General features: G+C 49.1%; 1 protein-coding gene across 1 annotated transcript in view; it reads left to right on the top strand.

The window, feature by feature from the left end:
• The first annotated feature begins 340 nt into the window (after positions 1–340).
• Positions 341–25439, top strand: part of LOC144170218 (uncharacterized) — a 32543-nt gene continuing 7444 nt past the window's right edge. Inside the window, exons 1-2 of the mRNA XM_077699906.1 lie at positions 341–491; positions 7788–7896. Coding sequence (XP_077556032.1) covers positions 7825–7896 — 72 coding nt within the window. The 5' untranslated portion in view covers positions 341–491; positions 7788–7824. The remainder of the gene's footprint in view (positions 492–7787; positions 7897–25439) is intronic.

Consider the following 25439-nt stretch of genomic DNA (forward strand, 5'->3'; position numbering starts at 1 on the left):
ACCCCCAAGATGCATCGCATCTCCACAGGGTTCCCCTCGCGGGAAGGTGGGTTAATTTCTTTCACGTCGCCTCACTTGCGGGCGAAACCGCGCGATGGAGGCCCCGAGCCTATGATTCCGCGACCTTGCCAGGCCATTGCTGCAGCCTATTTTTCCAACAAGCAATTCGGCGCGCATTTTAACGACACCAATACTGTGGCTCGATTACGTACTCGTGTTCTGCCCAAAATTTGGCGCGGGCGCTTGATCCCCGGCCAATCTGCAGTCGTGGACGCGGGCCATTTTCAGCGCAGTCATTATCATCACAGGGTGGAGAACGAAGCGGGCGTGCGGCGCTCGTGATTTTGCTGCTGGTGCGCTCGTGGGCCACGCTCTCTGCGGGCACGTTCGCTGATCCGACCGCCAAAAACGCATGAGCATCGCAGCGTCTCCAGCTCAGAGCGGCGAAGCACAGCCCGCCGACACCAGCTGCCCATCGCGGGGACTAGGCGGTAAGTTCGAATAACGCTGCTTGCCGCGCTTTTCTCTCGGGTTCAAACCTTCACGGCACGGTGCCATGTGTTAGATTGGTGCCTTTGAAGCATAGCGGGAAAGCCCCCCTCTACGGCTCGGTTAGGGTGAACTTGCTGGCCCAGTAGCCTGTGCTTTCTCTAGCCGCCATGTCTTCTGGAGGGGTGTTCCCGCACACGCTGGCCTACTCAGGAAAAAAAATATATGTGAGATACTGACGCTGACTGAGCGGCATTTCTCCGCAATTTAGGTCTAGGCTGTATGGGTGCCATTATTAAAAAATCGGTTTTATGGTTTTCGGGTGCAAAATTATTCGCGCACTATACCGCGACCCTGCAATGATTGGCCAACAAAATCTAAACGGATTTCTTGGAATTCATCCCCAAGGCTTCTCTTGTGTAGTAGCCGGTTCATAAAGGGCAATGTTAAGATTTTTGTACTAGCCAGCTCGCTTGCCGCGCGTATTTATCAAGGAGTGCTTTCTTGTGGGCCACTCATTGCACCTAATCTGTGAAAGCACTGACCTTTCTAGGTTTACAAATACGATAATACGGAGGAAACAGACGATACACACGCTAGACTTACAACTGACTTTATTTTGCCAGCTATTCCAAACGTGCTGAAAAAAGCAAAGCTTCGGCCCGTCAATTGGGAAGATGGTCATCTGGCGAAACTGTTTGGCTTCGCTACGGCACAAACAGTACGCTTAAATTTACATTAGATTTTAGGTGAACTTTGTTTCTCGTTCTAGCGGCATCGCCGCCTCGACGCCGTCGTTCCGCCTCCTCCTTCCACCTTGGCGCCGGATGGGTGCGATGTGGACGCGAATTAGAGCGACGGCGACGGTAACACTTGGTAGCATGGGCGCGCTCTCGGTCTCTCACCGCCGCATCGGCGATGGCGACGGCTAATTCCCGCCGCTGCTCACGCGTTATTTGTCGTACCATTAATGCTCGGTCCTCTGCGAGAGTGTTTTTCCGTATCTGGCTCACAAACTATGTCATAAACTCGCGGCCAAGACGCGTTTCGCCGCTAGGGACTCCGAGATTTGCTTTTTTTCCGGCTGGCGCTGTCCGAAGGGCGTTTCCTACGCGCATGCGCACACCATGCTTAGGAAGGTTTTCTGCTGGTTGAAACGAAGGCGCCCTGCCCTAGCCATAGACAGCTTCCCTGCGAACATTTGATTCAGCATTTGCGGATCTAACCTGGAATAGTACAGGGCCTGAATTCGGTACCCAAGCTTTCATATAAGGAAAGTACTTCAACCGTCAATCTGACGTAGATGGGCACATTCTTGCTTACCCATTTCGCAGTTCGCACGCCCATCTCGTGAATTTGTTGCCCCACATAGTCCAATACGTATTGTTTTGACGGTAGTGTTCTAACGGCATGCCGAGATAGCACGTAGACTGTGTTTATTAAGCCACACGAGCCGCGAAACAAATCAGTCGTTCTCTTGCACCCTTTTCCTTGGTGCCCCTTGTACTCGGTTTCTTTCATGGATTGACTGATTGATGGATTAACGCGCCGACGCAACGCATGCGATGAGACGCTCCGCAGTGGAGGGCTCCGGACTAATTTTGACCACCTGGGGACATTTAAACTCGGTTTCTTGCGCGCATGCGCACTCTATTCTTCAAAGGTTTTTTGCTCACTAGCGCGCACACCATTTATCTTAGCCCTAGACAGCTTCACTGAAAAACACAAAAACACAGATGCGGGAAACGGGCTTCGATCAGGCCCCGATAATTATGCAGCCGACTGGATAACTTTTTGTTCCAACTCGATCCTCCTGATTCGCCCGCCTCCGCCCCCTACGCATGAGTTTTATTTCCTTCGGGCGAATCACGGATGGCTGGCTGACAAAAGAGCCATCGCTCCATGGCGCCATACGGCATGTTTTTGTCACCTCTTTTGTCGTCCGGGCGTGGGAATGTGCCGAAATTGTTGAGCCTTCAAACTGATGTTTGCATTTACAGCTCTTGCAAAGAACAGCAAATTCCCCTGGGCTTGGAGCTTCTGACCTGTGTTTTTGGGTTCTCGCTACCGCTGATTGAGGCAAATACCCGTTACCCGTAGTAGTCCTGTTGTAAACCATGCACCTCGGTGTCGCACCTACCGAAATGCTTCTGGTGCTTTCCCTCGCCGCGTTGTTGTTTGGCGGCGTGGTCGTTTTTCACTGACTTACATGACACCTGAATCTCGTGCGGAGCCAAGAATACTGCCTTCCCATAAAGTCGCTCTGGCGCCACATTTAGCTTGTATGAGAGGTTGTGAATGCGAGTACGCGGGAGATTTTAGCTATTCGGGGTGTGGCTGAAAAATGTGCGGAGAAAGCCAAACGCGGCAGGAGGCGTAATCCCGATAACGAATAGCAGAGGAGGCCATTGGCGGTACTGCCATACATTGACAACGTCTTGCACGAGCGTAGAAAGGCTTTTGCGTAAAGTTAACAGTAGGATATCGCCATAGCGTTCGCGGTTATTTGTAGCAGGAAGCTAATGTTGATGCCAGACTACAAAAATTGTGAAAGATCTGCCCAACCCCTTTTCTTTGAGTCCAAGCACTCTAAACAGCCCAACATTCATTTGCATGGGGGTCGCCAATAAAGTCATGCTCTATTTGAACGAAGCGATGGCACAGATACCTTATAATTGTTGTTGCTTACAGTACTTTTAAATCCCATGCAGACGAAAAGCAAAAATCTTCGTGTGTTCGAGATTTCGGCACACGTTTAATGTCCCTAGGTGGTCAAAATTAATCGGGAGAATCAAAAGCTGTATATATGGGCGAGTTGCATATTATGCTTTAAATTACTGCAATAAAAAATTACGCCCATCTTCCCGCGAGGGAACCCTGGTGTGATGCGACGCATCGGGGGGTTCAATTGGTGTTTCCGTTGGGTTGATTCTCTAAATCGCGTGAAACGTGTTGTGGACGCGTATGATGCATTTCCATCACATGCGGGTGTTCCTATACGCGGGACGATGGCCGTAATTGCCGTGTCACACCACTCACTGAAGGGACCGTCACGTCCATCACGTCTTCATCGGAAGAATCAAGTCAAGCACGAAGTAGTCAAGCATGAAGTAGTCAAAGCAAGGTAACGTCAGTGTGAGAGCGAGCGCTTGACTGAACCGCCGCGGCGCGATACCCGCTTTATATTCACAGCGATTGAAGGAGAGGAGACAACGGAGGAGAGTCGCACATGCGCGCATTTGCGCGCACCGGAGCAGGTGTTAACGCAGCGAAGCGCGCGCCAAACAAGCGCGCCAGCTGTGGTATGCTAATGAGCCGGAGTGAGAGTGTTGCACATAGCTGTGGGAGAGAAGAACGGAGGAGGGATGCGGACGGACGCCGCGACGACGACGCAGGAGGGACAAGCCCGAGAGCAAGATATGCGTCGCATCTAAAAAAAACTACGGCGCGCCTCATCACCTGCGTAGCGTCGCCCCGTAAAACCTCATAATCAAAGTACCTGTGAAACACCTAGCGACAATACTCACTATCACAATTAGTCAGAAACCCTCGTTCTCAGTTCACGCGGTCACTCCAAATGTTCGTAATGTCTCATTACTTTACCCAGGTCCTTTTTCGCAAATTGTTTCCCAGCTCCAACTCGAAATATAAAAAGGTAGTCCCCAACCAGTTTAGGCAAAGATTTACCCTTCTCTAGACCCTTCCTCTGCTCAAAATTTCCCGAGTTTATTCAATGTATATACTTCCTGGGAACATTTTCAACCTTGTAAATATTATGATTTACGCCTAATATTTGTACATCCGACTTCGCGGAGGTTTCAAGTATTATCGACAAGTAGGCGCCACCATTGCCACCTGTGTAAAGGCAAGAGCGATTCGGGGTGGCCCGTCACCTGTATACCGGCGGGTCGCATCCTGAAGAACCGTGTTTCACGACAAGATTGGTGGAGAGGCAAACAGATAGTTCGATTTCTGTTCTAAAGCCTTGTGCTGGGGAGTATTACTGCGAAGCAGAATACTTCTCACCAGCCAAGTAAATTTTCGTGTCCGCGTCAGCAAAAAAACTTCCAGGATACTACTGGCTACACAAATAAATATTCCAGTCTACTGCTTGCTACTGGCTACACCAAGGCTACACAAACTGCTGGCACTGCCAGGCATCGAACCTGAGCCTCAAGAGAAGCGAAGCTAGAGCCCCTCGTCTTGCTGACTAAGCTACGCCCACATGGTATAAACAAGGAGACAGACGGTGGTTGGCATCCAGTGTCTTGGTAGGGGAGGACGCTTTTTGGAGGCGACACATGAAACAGGAGGGGAAGGCAGTGAGAGGGATGACGCCATACCGGGCGTGCCGCCCTCCTTCTCCACCCTTCGAAAGACGCTTCGCTCCATTTTCTTTCTGCTCACGCAGCGGCGTTCGGGACTCCCCCTCCCCGAATCCCAGGTGCGGCTGGCAGAGTGTCTGGTTTCACTCTTCGCCGAGATAAGTGTGTGAATTAAAATGACGCCACATGGGTAATCGTTGAGGATATCGTTAACTGGTTCGCAGTTCTTCCACCCTCACAGTGTGGACTGGAGCCAATTTTTTGTTTCTTCAATATTTGTACATGATTGCTCTGATTACCTTACTTGGCCAACCTTGGTAGTTCCGACCACACCCCAATTCCAACTCACGTGGAACTTCCGTATCGTCACCAATTTTTTATACTTTGCTCATTGCGGGGATACGTGCTGAAATCCGTTTCTGGCGGTTCGCAGTAGCACTTGTTTCACATCCCCATCTGCGGACGGTATGTAAACGGTGGGTGCAATGTCATTCACTCACATGTGGCGCTGAAGACGATTAAGACTGGCCCCTTCTGTAAAATCTTACACAAGAAGTCTGGGTACATTGTCTTTAATTCGTGCATATTAGACGCTAATTGTCCCGAGGGTTCGGTGTACTCGATTCCATTATCATGGGGAGGCAGTATATGGCTCATTCCGTGTATGCCTCTATGAGAGTCTACGGAAACACAGAAATAACGTGCTAAACACGGGTATGGGACATTTCGCTATCCACTGCAGAGAATACGCGTGTGTGCCAAAATGTACGCCTCAGTTCGATCAGGCAACAACAGTAGTCCAACATAAGTGCAGCTAACCACAGAAATCATCGAGGATCGACGGAGAGCTTTTTTTGAAAGGCCACGCAAGTGCGCTCCTGTGTGGCGACCTTTTCGCATGACATCCTTCTTCACCGTGTGCTTTTATATATTTTTGTGTGATTCGTTATTTTACCCTGTTTGTTCCCTCTCCCCCTCTATTCTGTTTTCTGTGGCCCCGTATAAAATTGTGGAAATTGTAGTGAAAATGAACGAGTTCATATTAGCGGAGTGTCCTTTCGTCTTACTGTGTACTTCGTCCCCTCTCCCCAAACGCTTTTTTTCGTAGTGGAAAACCAGCTCGCCCAAGAATTAACACTTCTGGTATTGGAAATCGGAAGCGCGGGGACTTTTGTAGAACTTAGTTGGCCAGATATTGTTAGGCGTGACAGGTCCTGGCACAGGACTTGGTGACAGGAGGAGGCACAATTTATTTTTGGAAAGAGATGTTAGAAAGGCACTATTGAGTTTTTTTAACACGAAAGTGTTTTATGCCCGGGTACACCATCTCACCGGTGTCATATCCGTCACGGAAATGACTTCACCAGAAAAAGTTGCGTTGACGCGACTCCGCCCCATCTCCAACCACGAACTATATCGCCGCAACGGGAGGTACATAGCTCTATGCCACATCCGCTGTGGATACAAGCGCAACTAGGTTTACGAATGGGCCTGATACCTTTCCCACTACCATCTTTATTCAGTAGGTGCTGCCGTTAAAGGAGAGGCGAATCGAAGTAGTTAGTCATTACGCTAATGAGCGCCGACAGTTGGCGCGTCAACTCCAGCGTCTTCGTGTACTCGAGACGCGGCTGAATTGAGGCGCCCTATTCCACCTACTGATTTCGTTTTCGGTTTCGGTTCGGTTTCGTTGGCACGGTTTTCAAGGGTCTGTGGTTTCAGTCGGATTTACACAATGTTTCGGCGCATGCAAAGCAGTGTCTGATGTTGATGCTTCTAATGGTGTAATACCGAGGTAATCTAAATAGCGATGTGGAAGTTCATGTGGATGCACAGTAATCATTGAAATGCTCCTGTGAAGGCACATTTCACTTTCGTGTTTTACCAATTCCTATGTAAGGGGCAACAACCCAATTTTTTTTAAAATTCCCCTCAGAGCATTAGTTCCACGTAGCTGGCGCGACAAAAACGCCTCAGAAACTCTTGAATTATACGCTGTTGCTCGCCAATTCCTGCCCCGCAGGTGAAGAGAGACATCGTTTGGCAGAATTTTACAGAGCTCGTAGTAATGTGAAATAGCGAAAAGAAACTTTAGGAATTTTCTTGTTGCAGATATTCGTACGTGTCAACATGGCGAGACATTCATAGACATTCCTCCAGCTCGCTTCGCATTATTTTACGCGCCTTCTTGCCAGCCGAATGTATGCGACGGGCAGAAAGTGCTCTCGGTGCTGCCCTCCCCCGTCGCACAATGGGAAGCGCGTGGCGTACCTCTCCCCTCATGCTCGGGCATTAGAGGACGCCGCATTTTTACCTCGGGCCACGATCGGCTCAACCTTCCCCGTGCCGAAAACTCAAGCCGGTCACTGACCCTGCTGCCCACATTGCAGAGCGTGGGATATTCTCTGCGCACAGGAAATAATAACTTATTACATTCAAACTGTCCCTGTAGAGTCTCTCTGTAGCGTGGACAGTTCTGTTGCCATCGACCGCCATTGGCCTGCCTTTGCGAGCCATGTCCCCTGACGACCACCGATCCATTGAGCGTACTCCTCTCCACGCTCAAGTCTCGTCCCTGGGGGTCGACGGATGCCACAACTGTGCCTTCGTTCCATTAATTTCCACACCATATGGGAGAAATGTCGTCTTTTGGTGGGCCGCACTACTGTTTATTTCATTGAGAAACCGTTGGGCGTAGAAGTATACAATGCACCTAAATTGAAGCCAAATGAATCTGTCATTAATTTAGTTAGGTAGATGCAGTTAGTTGTCAGAATGCAAACCTAATTTTCCAGAGACAAATTTCCCGCGTTGCTCAATGCTGAGCCATTGAGCCAGGGAAAATGATTAAATGGTAATCACGCAGCGCGTTAGCGCAAACAATACCAAGAAATCAATGGAAATGTAAAAAAAATGCGAAAATTTTGACAAAATTGCCTGCAGGTTCGGCTAACTGCCCTCTGATCTATCTAGACGTGCTGTCGCCGAAGTTCCCCTCTGACCTGGCGACATGGACCCCAGCGGACCCAACTACCCGACGCCTTCCCTCTACGTTGGAGACCTGCGGCCACGCGCCATGAAGGTAATACTTGCCGGAAAGTTTGCCACAGCGAGTCACTTTGACCACAAAAACCTAAAAGAAATACCGAAAAGTACCTCCAAAATATTCCTGCAAACATTTTTTAGTTATTCCAAATTTTTGTTCGTGCATTACAAATATCCTCCGTGCGGACTGAAGCAGAAGTTGGAGCGGTTTTTTTCCTCTCCCCAAAAATTAAGCGCCCGCCTTTCCAAACCCTTCGATGCGCGTTTTTTGTGTGTGTTCTAGTGCAGGTTTCTCATGCAAGAATCGTTGTCTCAAACATATTCAAGGCAACGAAATCCAGCTATTTAAATCTAAGTTTTACTCAAATAGTTTCGAATAATAATTACACAATGTAAACTTTCAGTTGAAATTTTAGACAAGCTTCCCAAAAAATGCATGCAGATATGCGCATTTCTCAAATGAAGTCATTTTCTTTTATTCAAGGCTACTAGTATTTATTCGATTGTTATTTTTTCATTATTTTTCTAATATAACAAGGCGAATGGCCTCTACTAAATCGTCAATGGCCTCTACTAAAAATTATTTTACCTCGAGCGGGTTTTCGGCTAAAATTATTGCATCCTTTCCAAACGCTGAGAATTTTTTCGTCTTTCGATTAAGGAAAAACTCTGCTTCTAGAAAAAAAAAAAAAACGAGTCGTACCAAATGAGGTTGCGTAAATGAGTGTTTTTGTGAAGAAATTTGTGAGGCGGAGCAAGGGCTGGAAGTTCGTCAAGGAAAATTTCGGAAACCTTCAGAAAACTTATCTCCGAAAATTTATGCTAATATCTCCGAAGAAAAGGGAAAATAAAACATTTGAAAGTACGTAAAGTGTAGCTATGTGAATCGCAAAATTCAGCGTTAAATCCAGTTCTCCAAAAACAAAAGAAAAATAGATTTGGAGCTTTTAAGTTGCGGATGTCCGTGGACATCCTCTTCATCCTCGTCAGTGGTCCTCTTCATGGGCGAAACTCCAGTCTGGAATGACCAGGAGGCGACAAGCGCTCGCAAAAGTTTTCTGAAGTGTGAAATTCCCAGCATCAGTAAAGTACGCGAAACAAAGTTGAAGGAGAAACGAACACGTACTGATCACCGGCCGCCGATGTTGAAGACCGGCTTCCGTGGTCAGCCCCTAAGAACGGCATTCCGTTGATGCCACATCGTTTACAGACTCACTGCTGCAGAAGATAACATCGCGAATATCTACCACAGGTGCAGCAGAATCACGTGATCGGCGGCGTTCAGTAGCACGCGGGGAACTTCCGCACGGGCCATCTTCCTGATAACAAGAACGCAGTTCCGTCTTTCGCGACCCTTTCGAAAATTGCCACCCAGCTGGACTCATTCTACCTAAAAAAAAAAAAAAAAAAAACTCTACTCTTGCCCCTCGACAGAGAGGGTGGTGCACGAAAGCCCACGATTTCACAAGCCCCGTCTCATTTGTCCCGCCCCGGAAGCCCCGTGGTTCTGGCCCCGTTTTCAAAATCCCCGAGCTCATTAGCCCCATAGGCATTTCCCCCGTCTCATTTGACCCGTCTCATTTACCCAGTGCCGATTGCCCCGCGCCGAAAAGCCCGCTTCTTTAAGCGCCGTAGTCATAATATAAGCCCATGCTATTCTACGTATGTTTTTTTTTGTAATTTTTATGCGTGGCCAATGAAAGGAGACGTAAACACGGGAGAAGAAAACTAAAGACACGAAAACGTTCACAAAAATATCTGGCTCGTCTGGTGGTGAATGCGTTCGTCCTCCGAGTCCATGTCTTGCAAATATCAATTAAATAATTATTAATTAATTAGTTTTTAATTAATTAATTATTAATTAATTAATTATTGAACCTGTTGGGGCCTCGCCGAGGTGCCACCCTCAGAGACCAGGGTGGCAATTCGTACGTTCCGGCAGGCACTGCACGGTCACCACTTAAGCAACGGGGTGAAGCGAATAGGGAGGAGGGGGGGGGGGGGGGGGTAGCGGTCACCGCCATCGTACTTTAAACACGCATATAAATTAGCGCAGCCAAAGGAAGAAGGCATAACGTCCCAGTGCTACTTCGGAAAAGCGGAAGACGCAATCATTTTCCTGAGAAGATCGTCAAACGCCACTGTAATATATAAAAAAATTAGGCACTGAAAAGAAAATGACGCGCCATAATATCGCCCCGGGAGAATGGTTCGGGGAAACTGGCATCGGGGCTTTTGTCACGCGGGGATTATGACGCGGGGCTACTGGAGCATTTGAGACACGGGGCTAACGTCACTGGGCTTTTGCGACGGGACTTGTGCGCGCGGTGCAATCGTGATACACCCGAGCGATGGCTCCAGGGTTTTTAAAACACCCAGCGTGGCTTCTAAACCGTGGTGTCGGTGGACAGCTTCCCATGTTTTATATTGATATCCCCTTAACACTAATGAGGCTCGTAATGTTCAGCCGTTAAATTAGGTGCGATTACTTTCAGTGCTTAAAGCTTAAATGGGGACAACACGATACTGCAATAAGGAAGGACAAGACTGCCAGGATCATTGCTTGTGGGGCTGACGATTACTATACTGTCTTATGCGAAATTTGTGCTCAGTGCGAACTGCAGTGTTCTCGATCACGGCGTATGGCATCTCAGGTAGTGATCGCGTGATCAGCGAGTGCGCACCGGGGCTGGTGGTAAAAGCATTGTAAGCCCGCTGCGGAATTCTCGTTTTGTTTATGGGCGGTACACGAAGTTGGGGGCCGCCGAGTGCATGTTTTGTGTTCCTTCCTTTTGTGTGGCAAAAGACGGGGGTGCTTGGCCCGAGTACCTTTATTGCGTTGGTATGTGGTCAGCTCGGCCGGGAGGTCTCACTGAACAGCGGAGGGGTGCGCAGTTTCGGCGCGGGGTTCCCTCGCAACGCGCGCATTCCGCAAGGGGCACGCCCTATAGGAGGCCGACATTGAGAAGTGGCTTGGTTGTCGTGAAGGCTGACGAGCTGGCGGGAAGCGAAAGGATGCCGTTTCAAAGGGCTACTGAAATGGTTTTAAAACCGGGCAAAACTCTACTTTTTACAATTATTACATTGGTCAGTTTATGCCTGTAAAGTTTTTTTCGTCATTTTTAGCGTGGGGACAGCGGTATTCGTCTTTAAAGTTGACCCTACGGCCGGCCCACTGCTCCCTGCCGCATTGTCGGAAAAGCGAGAATTTGAGCGGCAGCGGCCGGAAGGAGCGTCATATTCGGAAGACGGCCAGCGACGTCCGCCGCCGCTTCGCTGTGTCGCAGTTTTCTGGGCGAAGTTCCGAATTAAGCACCTTATTAATCATCATTGTCTAGAGTTCTTCCGCGTTGATTTTTAACCATAATGCTACTGCGTGATTCCTTAGATCGACGTCTAGATACCAGAGATTTCCTACCCGAGCGCCCGTGGCTACTACATTGCCTTCACGAGTAGCCGCGGGGCTGGCCGTGTCATCGGGTGCTCTGTGCTTCATACGCGAAGCGACAGGCTCAAACAAATACGGAGGTACCCCAAGTTCCTGATCCATTATTATATGGGAATTAGAAAATTTGTGGGACCACAGCGCTCTGGGCTTCCCGAACTTCTAGCTCGTTTTCACGATCAACGTTGTTGGCTGTGACGACAGCTTAGCTGAATAGCTAGATTTTAAGAAGAAATCAAGCAATCTGAAAGCATGAAGCGTTTTCTGCGCGCGGAAGCGCTCCGCACGCTCGCCGGTCGTGCATGCCCGTGCGGCGCACGAAACGGCCCGCACGACTCATGCCGCAGCAGCGACCGCTCCTCGCTGCCGTCCAGAATCAAGGCCGTCGCAAAAAGGAAGGTAAACGTGCAAGAGAGGATGATAGTGGGGTGAAAAATTGTGCTACGGATTATCATCCAAGGTGATTTCGAAAGAGGTGATCGATTTTGTATCGTGATGCGGAGCGCCGACCGGTCGCGGAGGCTCGCATCGCGGAGGCCTGTGCGCATCGCAGGCCGTTGCAGAGAGCTTGTTGCCGCCTGTCCAAATGTACAGTAAAGCCCGCTTATATCGAACAGCGCGAGGATTGTAAAATATTTCGATATAGCAAAAATTCGATATAGAACGTGAAGCAAAAAAAAAAAAAACTTACATGAGAGCCATCTTGCCGGCGGAGTCACGAGCTAACGCTGAGCTCTTACCACCCTGCAGTTCACTATTGATACGACACTTTCTCGGAAAGAAGACAATAATTTATTGGGGCGGAAGAACTGCGTGAGTGTCGCCTGAAATTTTAAGCGCAACGCGTTGCTGGTGCCTGCTTGCTCCACGGTATCTAAACAGTTGACAAGCACAAGACCGCTGCCCTTAATGGCACTGCAGTATCGCCGAGCAGGGATAGCAGGGCCACGGCATCGACGGCTTCGCTCGTGCTCGGAAGTGGTATGGAGCCCTCGGCGTCTTCGACAGAGTGGAGACAAGCAAGGATACAAGCGAATAACGGCGAACCCAGCGAACCTAGCAAGTACGGGCAGCGAGTGGCGCGGCTATGTGGCGCGGACTTGAAGTTCCGTGACACCGCAACCCGCAGCGCCCAATGTGGCGCTTCCGGCTCCAACGGCATGCATGCATGGAGCTGGTCCACTCCTACCTGCTCCTATCACCTTCCTCCATGCCTATCACGGCCGGTTTGGACGCGCCCGAGCTCGCTCGGGAGTCGCAAGCGACACTCACGCCACCGCTGCGCGCCGATGTACTGCGGAACAGCCTGCCGCATGCCTAAGGAGAGCGAAAAATCCCGCGCAGGAGAGTTCGATATATCCATTGTGAGCAAAATCGCGTTAGATTATATGCGTGTCATTTTTACCACAATAATAGAAGGATTCGATATAGACAATATTTTGATATATCCGGGTTCGATATAAGCGGGCTCTACTGTAGAAACAAAGTTCTACATTCGAGGATGGGGATGATGGTGGGTTAAAAAATTGTGCTAGGAATTCTGACTAGCGCTGGTAGTGAAAGCGGCGAACAAATATCTGCGCAACTTCCCTGCAGCCGAGAAACAAGTCGGCCATGAGTCGTCGGGGGAGAACCCCTTTCTAAAGCTCGCCGCGAGCGAACCTGTTGCGTTTATACTGCCCTCAGGCTCTCCTATTCTAAGGAAAGATTGTGTGAGCCCTCCATTCACCCGAGGACTTTCTCGCCCGTATCTGAACGGGAACCGAATGAGATCTTCAGGCCGAGTGGTCCCCTCAGCGCCGGCACTTCCAAATATGACGTCATCTGCCGCCAGTCAATCATGAAAGCAGCCAGGGCTCTCACCGCCCCGCGGGCAGGGGTCGTTTTTGTTTTGACGAAAAAAGATGGTTGGGGTGTATTCATTCAAACATGTTTTTCGAATTCAGCGTCAGAAAAACCATAATGTAATGCCCCCCCAATTTTTTTTTGAAAAGCTCTTCACCAGCCCATTAAGCCCTGCATTGACGCCCTGTTTAAATTGACCCGATGAGGGCGAGTTGACTTGAGAAAAACGGTTTTTTTCGTCTCAACGCACCCAGGGTGAGTTCAAAAGCCGTCGGGGCGAGTTCGTTCGACTCGGTTGACGCGCTCGCCGGGCTGAGTCCACGGGCCGTGGGAAGCTGAATACCGTATTTGCACGATTATAACGCGCCACCGATTTTAAAGGGACACTGAAGTGATATGTAAACATTGCGGGATTACTAGCGCAAATTGTAGTCCGGAGTCCCCAGACCATGTTTCGACCACTCTGGGCGCATTTACGCGATTTTATTTAGTAGAAAAACTAATTCGAAAAGGCTGTACTCCTCTCTTTACGCTCGCCCATTTTCTGTGGCGTTTTCGTGTGACGTCGGGAGGAGCCGAGCTCGCAATTGGCTGCGCTACTGCACGGCTCCCCGGCCTTCGGACAGTCAGTCGGCCCAGCGTTTCGTCCGCCGGCCACCGACAGGTCGTCGCAATTCGTCCGCTCAGTTGAAACGAAGCAAGGAGAATGGAAGAATCTGCCTTTCTTTACTTGGTTAGTTTGTACACTGTATCTAGCTCCAAGTCAAGGTCGCTTCACACAAGCGCTGCACAAGCGCACATGTGACGCTTCGCTGACTGGTACGCCAGTAGGAAAATATAAGGCCTCTTGAAGGCGGGAGAAGAGTCAGCGAAGTCAATATAGGTACTAAGGAAATAAAATAAACTGATATTTTTACCGTACAGCGTAAAACTATGGTGCGGGAAGCACTTTTTTGCGCTGGGCGAACAAGCACAACGGCTAGCAGCACGACTACGCATCTGCGAACGCTTTTCCGTCTAAGAAATGCAATTGCTAGACGTGAGATATTGTGGAAACTTGGGGGATGCTTACTGCACGAGCGCAAAACAACAAATAATCACCTAAGCTGCTTGGAATGCTAAAACTAAATAAAAGTGTAAACTGGTTATACATTATATATCGTATATTTCCAAGGTTGGCAGCGCTCGCCCGTGGCCGAGTCATTCAAAGTTCCTTCGTGCAAGGTTTTTGCCTTGAATCCTGTGAGATTAAAGTAATGGCGTACGCCGATGATGTTGCCTTTTTTTGTAATAACCAAGAGAGTGTTCCTAATGCAATGAAAATTACGCAAGAATATTGCGATGTGACGTGTAGCGCAGTCAACCTTAAAAAGTGTGTTGGGCTTTGGCACGGCGAGTGGATCGAAACCCCGCGTATCTTTAACAGAATCTCATGGTAAACAGAACCGGCCACTTATCTCGGAGTACCCTTAGTTAATTATCGAGATAGTAACGGGTACTGGGCTGAAAGAGCTCAGAGAATGCGCGCGCATACAGCAAAGTGGGAGGGCCGCAGCCTTTCTATCTTTGCGCGCGCAACAGTTTGTAATGTCTTCCTGGTGTCAAAACTTTGGTATATCATGCAGGCCCTCTCTTGCCCTCGATTAAATGTTCAAAAGTTTCACCGCATTTTTGCGGTCTTTGTCTGGCAATCAACTTATGAGAGGACGAGTAGGAGCAACTTGTTTAGGAAAATTCAACGGGGGGGGGCTGTCACTCCCACATCTATTTGTTAGACAACTTGTTTCCCGTTTCTTGTTCTTAAGGGATCAGGGGGATCCGTTTATACGCACCTTCTTGCAGCACACACTCGCAAGTGCTTTACCTAACTTCATAGTGTCGTCAGCGAATGTGACCCCTTCATTTCATTTCATTTATTTCGCCCTCAAGCGCAGTCCCATTACAGAGGGGAGTGGGAAACAAAAAAATGCAAATTTAAGGCACGATACAATCAATACAATCACATGAACAGATACGTTAACACTGCTTTTACATGCCATAACGCGAAACAAGAGCCGCCAGCGCCGTAAATATAGTAAATGGATAAAAAAAGCAAATACAGCGGCACAAGGGTTCTAATACACGCAACCGGGAAAAATAAATAAAGCAACGGACAAAAATCATAAGTACAGTTCACAGATCTTGGTGAATAACAAAATTGGTGATGTCGGCATGAAACAATACGTTATCCATATTGAGACCAAATCTGAGGGGAGGCAGTTCCACTCAGAAGCAGTACGTGGTACAAAGGAATGAATGAATCATGATTACATGTGGTGACGTAGACTTTGTGGCAATGATCGCGGCGAAACGAAACGTAGAAGGGGCGGCTGATGAACTGATGGCTCAAGGTTTGGTGATGGTAAATTTTATGAAATAGGCAAAGCCGAGCTATTTTCCTGCGCATGACCAAGGAAGGGAGGGACAAAGTTTTTTTCATTGACATAATACTACTAGTGCGATGATAGTTTGACAAAATGAAGCGTGCAGAGTTATTTTGTACTAATTCAAGAGAATGTATTAGCTTCGAAAGTCCGGGGTCCCAGACAGATGACGCATACTCTAGCTTTGAGCGGACCAAGGATTTGTATCAAATTAATTTCGTAGCAAGAGGGGCTTTAGAAATGTTCCGCCGTAAGTAGCCGAGGGAGCGGTTGGCATTGTTAATTATGTAATTAATATGGCATTGCCAACTGAGATCGGATGCGATATATACACCGAGATATTTATAACTGGTTACTGAAGTTAAACTGGTATTATTAAGAAGGCAATCAGCTTGGGCAGAGTTGGTACGGGACACGCGCATTACTTTACATTTATTTACGTTAAGGTCCATCTTCCACGTGGAACACCATTCAGCGATATTGTTAAGGTCAGACTGTATCTGGGAGGCGTTAGCACTATCAGAAATTTCACGGTAGACTAAACAATCATCTGCGAATAAGTGGACAGAAGAGGATACACAGCTTGGCAGGTCATTAATATATATTAAAAAGAGCAAAGGGCCAAGGTCTGAGCCTTGGGGCACGCCTGACGTTACCGGGGAAAGGGGGGACTCGACATCATTTACAGATACGAACTGAGAACGATGGTTTAGAAATTCTTCAATCCACGTTAACAGACGTTGATCAATGTTTAGACTTCGGAGTTTTATTAGCAAAAGATCATGATTAATTTTATCAAAGGCCTTGGCGAAATCTAAAAAAATGCAGTCGGCTTGAGATCGACGGTCGGTGATAGTGTGCAAGGAATGAACTAAAGAAACTAGTTGCGTTTCGCAGGAATAATTTTTCCTGAATCCATGCTGGGAAGGTGTAAAAAAGTTATTGGAGTCAAGAAAGTTCGCTAGCTCAGAGAATATTACATGTTCAAATATTTTGCACGGGACGCTAGTAAGGGAAATGGGGCGGTAATTTAAAGGTGAACGCTTCACGCCGGATTTATGAATAGGGACCACCTTCGCCGTTTGCCAGTCACCTGGAAGTGCACCTTGATTTAGTGACTGCTGAAAGAGTTTGCATAGAAATATTGATGAAGCCGTTTTTATTTCTTTAAGAAGTCTCACACTAATGCTGTCAGTACCACACGAAGAAGACAATTTCAAGGAATCTATGACCTTAACAATGCCGGCAGGATTTATAATAATAGGTGACATAGCTGGGAAGCTAGAACACAAAATGAATGGATGGCGGCTTAACAGATCTACGGCTGCACCGGCGAAAATCTCGTCTGGTCCTCATTAGCTGACGGCGGTACCAACGGATCAACCTTTGGGGAGGAAGTCGAAGGAAAACTTTACTAGCATTTATTGGGTGTCTCAATAAGAATGCAGGGCAATTATGCAGGGAAGACCCTTACAAATACTAGGTGGCGGTCCCTAGTAAGGGACCGCCACCTATGGGACCGCCACAAGGGACCGCCACAGTAAGGGACCGCCACAAATTAATCCCTAGTAATTTGACCCCATTGGCGTCAGCTGCTGCCCGGACACCTCGGACCAGGGCCTTTTGTGCTTGAATGTTACAGCAGCCAAGCAGGGTCGCGAGCTCACAGTTTTCCAGGGTTGGGTTACGGGTAGGGTATCATGTGCAGCTTTCCCGCTCATGACAGTCCTTTCAACAGTGATTACTCTGAAATTTTTTAGCGAAATAAAAACTTCTTTTGCACAGCTAATATTTTGGATGAATACTTGCTTTTTGCACAGTTTCAAGTCGCGCACGTTGCGCGACTGGGTTCCTGAGCCATGGGAACTATCCCATAGAAATGCATGGGGAGTTAGATTTGACAGCGAATTACACAACAAAATATTCAGAAACCTGTAATATTCTTGTAGTGTTGTAATATTCACGTTGACTTCTAGCTTTATGCCAAATATCATTTTCCTAAAGTGGTTTTTCTAGGTTCCCGAGAGGTTGTAATTTTGAGCGAGAAAGCTGGGTATGAGCAGGATTGGGGGGCCAGGCCCACATCATGTGGTAGAGTGCCGAATACTTCTCACCACAGTGCCTACAACTGCCAGAAAGGGCGGAATCGCAGCGTTTGAGATCTGCCGGGCCATCATGGTGGTTGTGTAAAGTCAAAGCCGCACAGCGGCGTGCGCTACTTTTCCGTTATCTCGTAACGCGTCGCCGCCGCCGACCGAGGATGTTGTAAGTCGTGTTTTGAAACTACCACGAGAATGTTACGTAGTTCGGATGGACCACGCAACGAGGAGGGCGCGAAGCACATCCACCGGTTACCTCACTCCTGTTTTAGTATGTTTAATGATTCATGTTAAATGAGTAATTTTATGTTCTGCAATAAAAATGAACAAAGCTTCAATCAATAAAAAAAATCTCCTGAGTGCTGCAGTGCGCTGAGGCAGCCCTCACTCGTGGGTGCTCTCGACGGCAACGATGGTAAGCCTCGACGTCCGCTGCGCGTACTGCGACGCATGGAACTACCGCGAACGGCGTCTGAGGAAGTGAATTCACATCACCGAGTGCACGACCGCACGCGCTGCTATGGCGTCATCTCTCAGCGTATCGCCAGCGCACAGCAGGGCTCTCTGCCACCCCAAAACACTTTCGCTATAGACCCTAGTAATTTGGCTAGTCTGCCGTACGTTCAAGTTTTGCATTACAACGGTATGTCGCTGCTAGGATGAAAGCGCGGAAGAAAGAACACAGTGGTCAACCGTGGTGCCTCTCGGTACACCGTGAGGCGCACTCGCCGCAGTTGCCATTGAGGCATTTCGAAGAATGAAATTGCCGTTATAATATGTATTTATTAAACTTGTTTCTTTGCTTATTTTTCTCAACTGAAATAGTTTTCTGCCAATTAAAAGCGAAATATTAGTGCCTTCTGCTTGCACGCCATTTTAGCTGTGATCATCGGCCGTATGCGGTGAGCAGGCGATCGGAAGCGTCAACAGTACTGTCCATAGTTTAAAAGTTATTGAGACCAGTAAAAGGATGCAAGCAAATAATGTTGCCAGGAGAGGGTCTGTTCCCGGCCGCGGCGGCCGCTTTTCTGATTGAGGCGAAAAGCAAAAACGCCCGTGTGTACGAGATTTCGGCGCACGTTAAAGATCCCCAGGTGGTCAAAATTAATCCGGAGCCCTCCACTACGGCGCGCCTCATCGCCTGCGCTGTGGCGGCGTGTTAAACCGTACAATCAATCAATCAAGGAGGGGGTATGAAAACAACTATTTAGTTTTTAGAATAACGTCTCAGCAGCAAAAGGCCAGTTTGGTTTGAGTGCGCTGGAGTGAACCGGTGGGCTGTTTGCCCGAGGCTTTCATCGCCAAAAGGACATCGCTGAAAGCCTCGGATGGCAGACTAGCCAAATTTCCACTGAGACACCCGCCGGGGAGCGTCTCGTGCGGGCCGAACATGCTGCCCTCCTCCTTACACTTTCGCCACGCTTTCCTCCTTCGTCTCCTTTCCGACTTTACCCGCTCTGCGATGCTGACGCTGGTGCTAAACCGCAGTAGCGAAGTGCTGCGCACTAAAATGGCTAAAGAAAATGACGATTAGGTTTCCGGCCCAGCAAAACACCCACGATGAATGAATCGGTATGGCTCGAAAACCTGCCGCCTCCATCTGACACACACCGTTTACTTCTCAGAGTACATCTTTAAAGGTTATTAGCCCGGAATGTTCATGCGGTTCCCGTGGGAAGGGAAGTTAGGTCACCTAGAGAAGGACGCGATGAAACTACCTGCGGAGAAACATGGGTTTATTGCTTCCACTCGAAGCGACGTAAAACTGTTCCTCTCCGCGGGGTAATGCGATCTGTGCGCGACAGCGCGCTGACAGTCTCTTCCACATGGTGCAGCCGCGCGTCTTCGGTGACGGAGCCAGCAGGTATCGCGTAGGAACTCTTTTGAGAACCGCCGACAGGAACGCCCCCACTCCCCCCCCAGAAAGGAGCCCTCAGGGTTGAGGAAAATAGGTAAGCCGCATTTAATAGGGAACCGCCGTTTCGTGACTTGACCGGTGACAAAAAGGCGACGGCGTCCAGGATGGCTGCCGTTGGTGTTTTCCTTATGTTCGGCCGGACAGGGTGGGTCACATTTGCGGGCCCCGTACAGTAGCAGCTGCCGTTGTCACTGTGATGCGATGAGTCGGCGGTCGGAGCTTTGTGAGCGGGACTTTGGGCGCTGATCTAGGTGTTCTTGAGTCGTGCTCAGCTGACGGGCGATGTCGTCGATACGGCCCACGAGCTCAGGTGTGAGCTGTGCGGCGTCGACCGCGTGGAAGGTCGACGCCTCGGTCCGCGAGGACTTCACCGGTTCGGTCTGCGATGTCGGCGAGTTGGTATAGCGGTCGAGTAGCTGAATCTGGAGGATGGCTTGTGCGTGCTACGGAAGGCGCTTAAGCCACAGGGTACGGAGGATGGAGTTGTGAATCCGCCTGTTGCCCGCGAGGGTCTGCATATTGTGCAGGAACTGCGGTGGCTTGCGGTCACCGAGCTCTTCTTACTGAAGTAGTTGGCGCATTTTGCCGCCTTCCAAAAAGGAAAACGATCGGATAATCTGTCTTTAGATGGAGGTAAATGTCGTTAGCCGGAGGAATTGCTAATATGTCGCGGAGATCAGTCGGGTAGCGGTAGTCGAGATGTGTGACGACCTAATCTTAGCGCGTACGGTCCTGGGTGATGCGTGCCAGGGAGAACTGAGCCTCGAGTTGTGTAAACAAAACTTTACGTGAGTCTGCCCAAAACGGTTGGACCTTGACGGCGACAGGACACACGCCCGGGTGAGCGACGGCAACAAGAGTTTCATTGCACGCTGACAGCGTCCGCTTCAGCGGCGTCTTGGGCCACGTGGTCTGAGCGCGGCCGTGCAGAATGGTCGGGCGAGTGCCGCTCGTTTCGAATGCGCTAGTGCTGTTCCTGAAGAGCTGCTCTTAGTTTTCAATCATATTGCTGGGGTTGAAGTTGCAGTTGAAGTCGTAGTTGTTGCCGAAGAGCGGCGATGGCTTCCTGGTCGGTCATGGCGCTGCGAAATGTCCGTTTTGCGTGTCACAGGTGTAGAGAAACATGGGTTTATCGGTTCCACGTACAGCTGTTGCTTTTCGTGGCGGAATGCGTGCTCCGCTCGACGGCGGGCGTGCAGTCTCTCTCTTACGTGGTGCCGCCGCGAGTCTTCGGTTACGGAGCCAGCGGGTATCCCGTAGCGTTGTTTTCGCCGCCGGGTGCTCTCTTAAGAAACGCCGACAGACACGCCTGCGCGAACGCAACATACATATAGATCAGCGATATGCGGTGGTGTGTCTTACGACGGAAGCACCCCTCTTATTTCCACTTGACTCTACGCACAGCCCTTTACTTTCGTTGCCAGTTTCGCAGCATGGGACCCTTGATAGTCTAGTGACCAGGTTATCCACTGCGCCATGAGAGCTGGTAGTTGGTGGAAGAAGACGCCGGCGCACCGCATGCACCTTGCTGCCGAAGGCCTAGTTGCTGGTGACCACATGCTCGGGGGATGAGCGCACAATTTGAAATCACTCTTGGTGTAGGTAGGATACGTTGCTGTATTTACCGTAACTGGTAGTTGAGGTCTCCCGTGGTCTCCCGGGAGGTCACAGCATGTTGCTTTGTACGCCTACGACGGTTGGGGATAGAGACGCGAATCTGCCGTGGACACCACGATTGCTAGGATGCACTGCACGCTGGGATATGACCGGGTCATTTGCTTAGATAGAATTTAATTGTATTTGGTTTGCACATAGTGTGACGCTTCGAAAAAAGGGAACTAACGCTTCAGTTATAGCTGCGAGAGCTCTAGTGATTCGTTTGAATTGCCTACTGAATTGTATGCCGAACTTTGCAGGATTCTTTTTTTGGCATACTGCGTGACACAGACACACGCGATATTTTCTTAGCGAGTCTTCAAAGAACAGGCGGCATTCTGAAATCCACGCTGAATACGGCGCTCGAAGCAAAAAGGCCGTCGAAATCAGGGCTTCAGGGGCCTCATGGTTGCGCTGAATCAAGCTGCAGCAGTTTCACTCAGGTCGATGGGGGATCGGAATTTCTCATAGCGCAGCAAGGGAGTTTGAACATAAAAAATTCCGGGCAATTTCCTGGGAGGGGCGAAGCATGCAGTGTATTCTTGGCCCTTTGGCGTTTTTGTCAACGGAGATGAAACATCTGGGGGGTAGCGGTGCACAGCTCTGCTGTCAGTCTATTTTCTTCGAAGCACGAAGCTGTCTTGCGCGAGTTGTAAACGAGTTTCCCGGTGTTCTGGTACCGTGACTACACAAGACGACGATTACGACGATGACAATGACAGGAGACGCCAACAGCCCCAGCCCCTTAGGGGCTTCGCCCCTAATATCCCTTAGCACTTCGCGGAAAGGGTGGAGTTTGGTGGATCTGTCGCCAACGCCGATGATCGATGCGATGATCCGATGAACGTACGACTCGCTGGCTCGTTGGCCGACGGTACATAGCCGACGACGGGCTACTCCAAGTAAACTCAAAATGTACATTATGTACACTTTATTTACCTTACGTATTTACAGCTCATGACTCGTGATGGCAAACACGAGGTCGGGAAAACCCGCGTCGAGCGGGAGCTAACCGCTCTTTTCTCTGTTCAACCTCTGTTCGCTTTCTGAAACATCAAACACCCCGGTTTAACCAACAAAACCCCACCCACACAAGGGACGTCACAAGCGAGAGGGGGGATAGCTCATTCATTAGCCCACCCTAGGCCACTGATTGGTTACAGTGACAAACAAAGCTAGGTGGTATCAGAATAGTCACGTGATCCGCCTCTCTCACTCATACAGAAACCCACAGGTATTCCACAAAATACAAATATAACACAAATGCAAACCAACCAACTAAAAGCAGACCCAACTCCGGGAATCGTCTCTCCGGCGCCACGTCTTAAAGTATTGTTATACCGTGCACGCCTATGTTTGTGCTCCGCGCCACCAAAATTCCTTTCCTTTGTTAAAACGTGCAGCGCTTAGCAAGGCCTAGTGGCCTACCTATTGACACATATCCGCCGCCGCGTCGCAAGTTTCAGACGTGTGACGAACGGAAACGTCGCCCAGCAACTTTTAGCCGTGCAACTCTCATAGACCGAACGTCTGGTGACCTCTTCCGATTCTTGATGCAAGGATTAACCCCTTGACTGACCTTCAGCTCCCGTCCGCTTCGGGGATTCTCGTAAGAAAATGCTTCTTCGGAAGCTTACATCACTTCCGGCTATTATTCAGACCGACGTGTTTGCGTCGTCTCCGGGCCCGCTCGCCGGGTGGACACAAAAGCACAGCGAGTAACAAAAGCTCCGCGGTTTCTCCCTACACCCCTTACGCCAACTCAGCTCGGCCGGCGAGGAAACAAACACAATACAGGTAAACAAGTTACCCCAGCGAAAGCTATCTAATTGCCGGCGGTTTTAATTGATAAGTGAGGGGCCCGAACTTAACAGGTGGACTCGCCGCATGAACGCTACAAATATTCCTGTGAGCACCCTTTGTAAGAACCCAAGAAAACAGTACTTTCCCTAATAGTACTACGAGCATGCGCCTTGGTTACAAACCCAGGCAGCAAAACACACATGTTCCCTCTTCCAAATCATTTTTCATTACCCGAAACGGGCGGGCTGCGCAATGATGATGCCAAGGTTCGTGCGAAACGTCGTCGTATCCTGTTGTTCCGACGACAAATTTCCGCGATGAAGTGCTCATTTCTTGTTGTTCGCGTAATACGTTATGATTAAGAGAAAGCCATGCCACCAAAATACCGGAAGAGGAGGAGAGGGAGGAAGGAGCGGAGAAGAGGAAATGGTGGGTCTATGAAGGCCACAGAAGAGATCAATGCAGGCAGCACAGCCAGGCATGAGTTGGGATCATATGTATCATTAGATCTATTACGACATGGGTGGATACCGGGCTACACCAATCTTGAGAAACCACTGTTTAGGCCGAAATGCCTATAATCTTTAGAAAAGTAGAGTTTTTAAACGGGGGTCTTCTTGGGAGGCATGGAGGCATATCATTGGTGAGTATGGGTCGGTACCAAGAAAACGAGGCACAGGGACCGATTAGGTGGATGAGGATGGTGAGCAGTGACATTTGACTGTATGTGTGGGCAGTAAGGAGGTGGAGATCACGCCGGGGGAGTTCATTTTCTGGTGATGTGTGGTGTGAGGGCTCCGTCGGAAATAGCTTTGTTCACGTAGATTTCCGCAGAGAGAGGCATCGGGAGAGCCAGGTAGCCACCGTGGGCAACGGAACCAAAGCGACCGTTTCGCGTCTGTTGTCCGTGCTCAAGGTGAAGGCGAGGATCAATACAGCCGAGCGACCCGTGGTTATTCAAGGGAGAACTACCAGCAAGATACTCCCGCCCCCTTCTGAGGCCATGTGACGGGGCACCCATGAAAAACGTGTAGAGGTTCCATTACGAGCCAAAACGGTGATCATGTGTTGTTTTTATGTACAGTTGTGGGACGGCTAAAGGCCTTGCTGAGTTTTTGAAGTGACTTGGTGTGATACTTGGAAGATGCGTCTTAACAGCCAAAAGTGCAAACTAATGAGAATTTCCCGCAGTACTGCTCCACCTAACTTACACAATTATCGCATTATGGGTTCTGCACTCGAAGAGGACACCTCTTATAAATACTTAGGCGTCTACATAACATCTAACCTTTCCTGGCAAACTCACATTAACCATATCACTAACAACGCCAACCGCATGCTTGGTTACCTCCGTCGCAATTTCTCAATGGCCCCAGTTAACGTAAAGCTACTTCTCTACAAAACACTAATACGCCCTAAGCTTGAATATGCCTCTTCTGTCTGGGACCCTGGGGTAGAATATCTAACAAATGCAATAGAATCTGTTCAAAATCGTAGTGTACGTTTTATTCTTGCTAACTACTCTCGGACAGCTAGTGTAACATCTATGAAGACTACCTTAAACCTTCCTCTTCTCTCACACCGTAGGAAACTAGCACGATTAGTTCTACTCTACAAAATTTACTATTACAATTCGGAATTACGAAGTCAACTTTTCTCTGCACCTTCTTGCATATCGTCTCGAACTGATCACCTACATAAATTGTTTGTTCCACAGTGCCGCTGTAATTTATTTTTGTACTCATTCATCCCAAAAACCACCACTGCATGGAACCACCTCCCCGGCTCAATTGCTAGCTTAACCGATTTGTCTGCATTTAAAAATGCTATAGAAAAACACTTCAGCTAATCCGCGTTTTCGTTGGTTTTTTTTTCGATTGTTCCTGTTTTTGATACCCTTTCCTGTGTTTGCATTATGTATTAACTCCACTCTCTTCTGTAACGCCTTCGGGCCTTCAAGGTACAATAAATGAAATGAAATGAAATGACTGATGGGAGTCCGTGAGAATCTGAAAACGTGGAGGGGTGGTGTTGTAATAGAGTAAGCCAAGTGATCTATTGCTCTGAGTATGCTCTGTAGTTCTGCTTCAAAGGGGGACGCGCGTTGAGCGTGACGAGTTGCAGAGCCTTGCAGGTCCAGTAAAACTGGGCAGTGAGAGGCCGCGCCCACCAGGAAAGGAGGAAGGCTGGCGTCCGTGTAAATGTCCACTTCATCTGGCAGGTCGGCCGAGTGGACGCGTTGAAGCCTTTCTGACAGGCAACAAGTCGTGAACTGGGAATTCCGGTTCGTTGTGGGCCACTGTGACGGGCGGGAGGGACCAAGGAGGCGGTGGCGTTGAGTCCGACGCCAATGTCCGACGTGAATGTCGGAGGGTGCAGTCCCCTGTGGCG

The sequence above is a fragment of the Haemaphysalis longicornis genome, unplaced genomic scaffold (assembly GCF_048455015.1).
Source record: "Haemaphysalis longicornis isolate Haplotype H1 unplaced genomic scaffold, Haemaphysalis longicornis Haplotype H1 scaffold_1, whole genome shotgun sequence".
In the NCBI taxonomy this organism is placed as follows: domain Eukaryota; kingdom Metazoa; phylum Arthropoda; class Arachnida; order Ixodida; family Ixodidae; genus Haemaphysalis; species Haemaphysalis longicornis.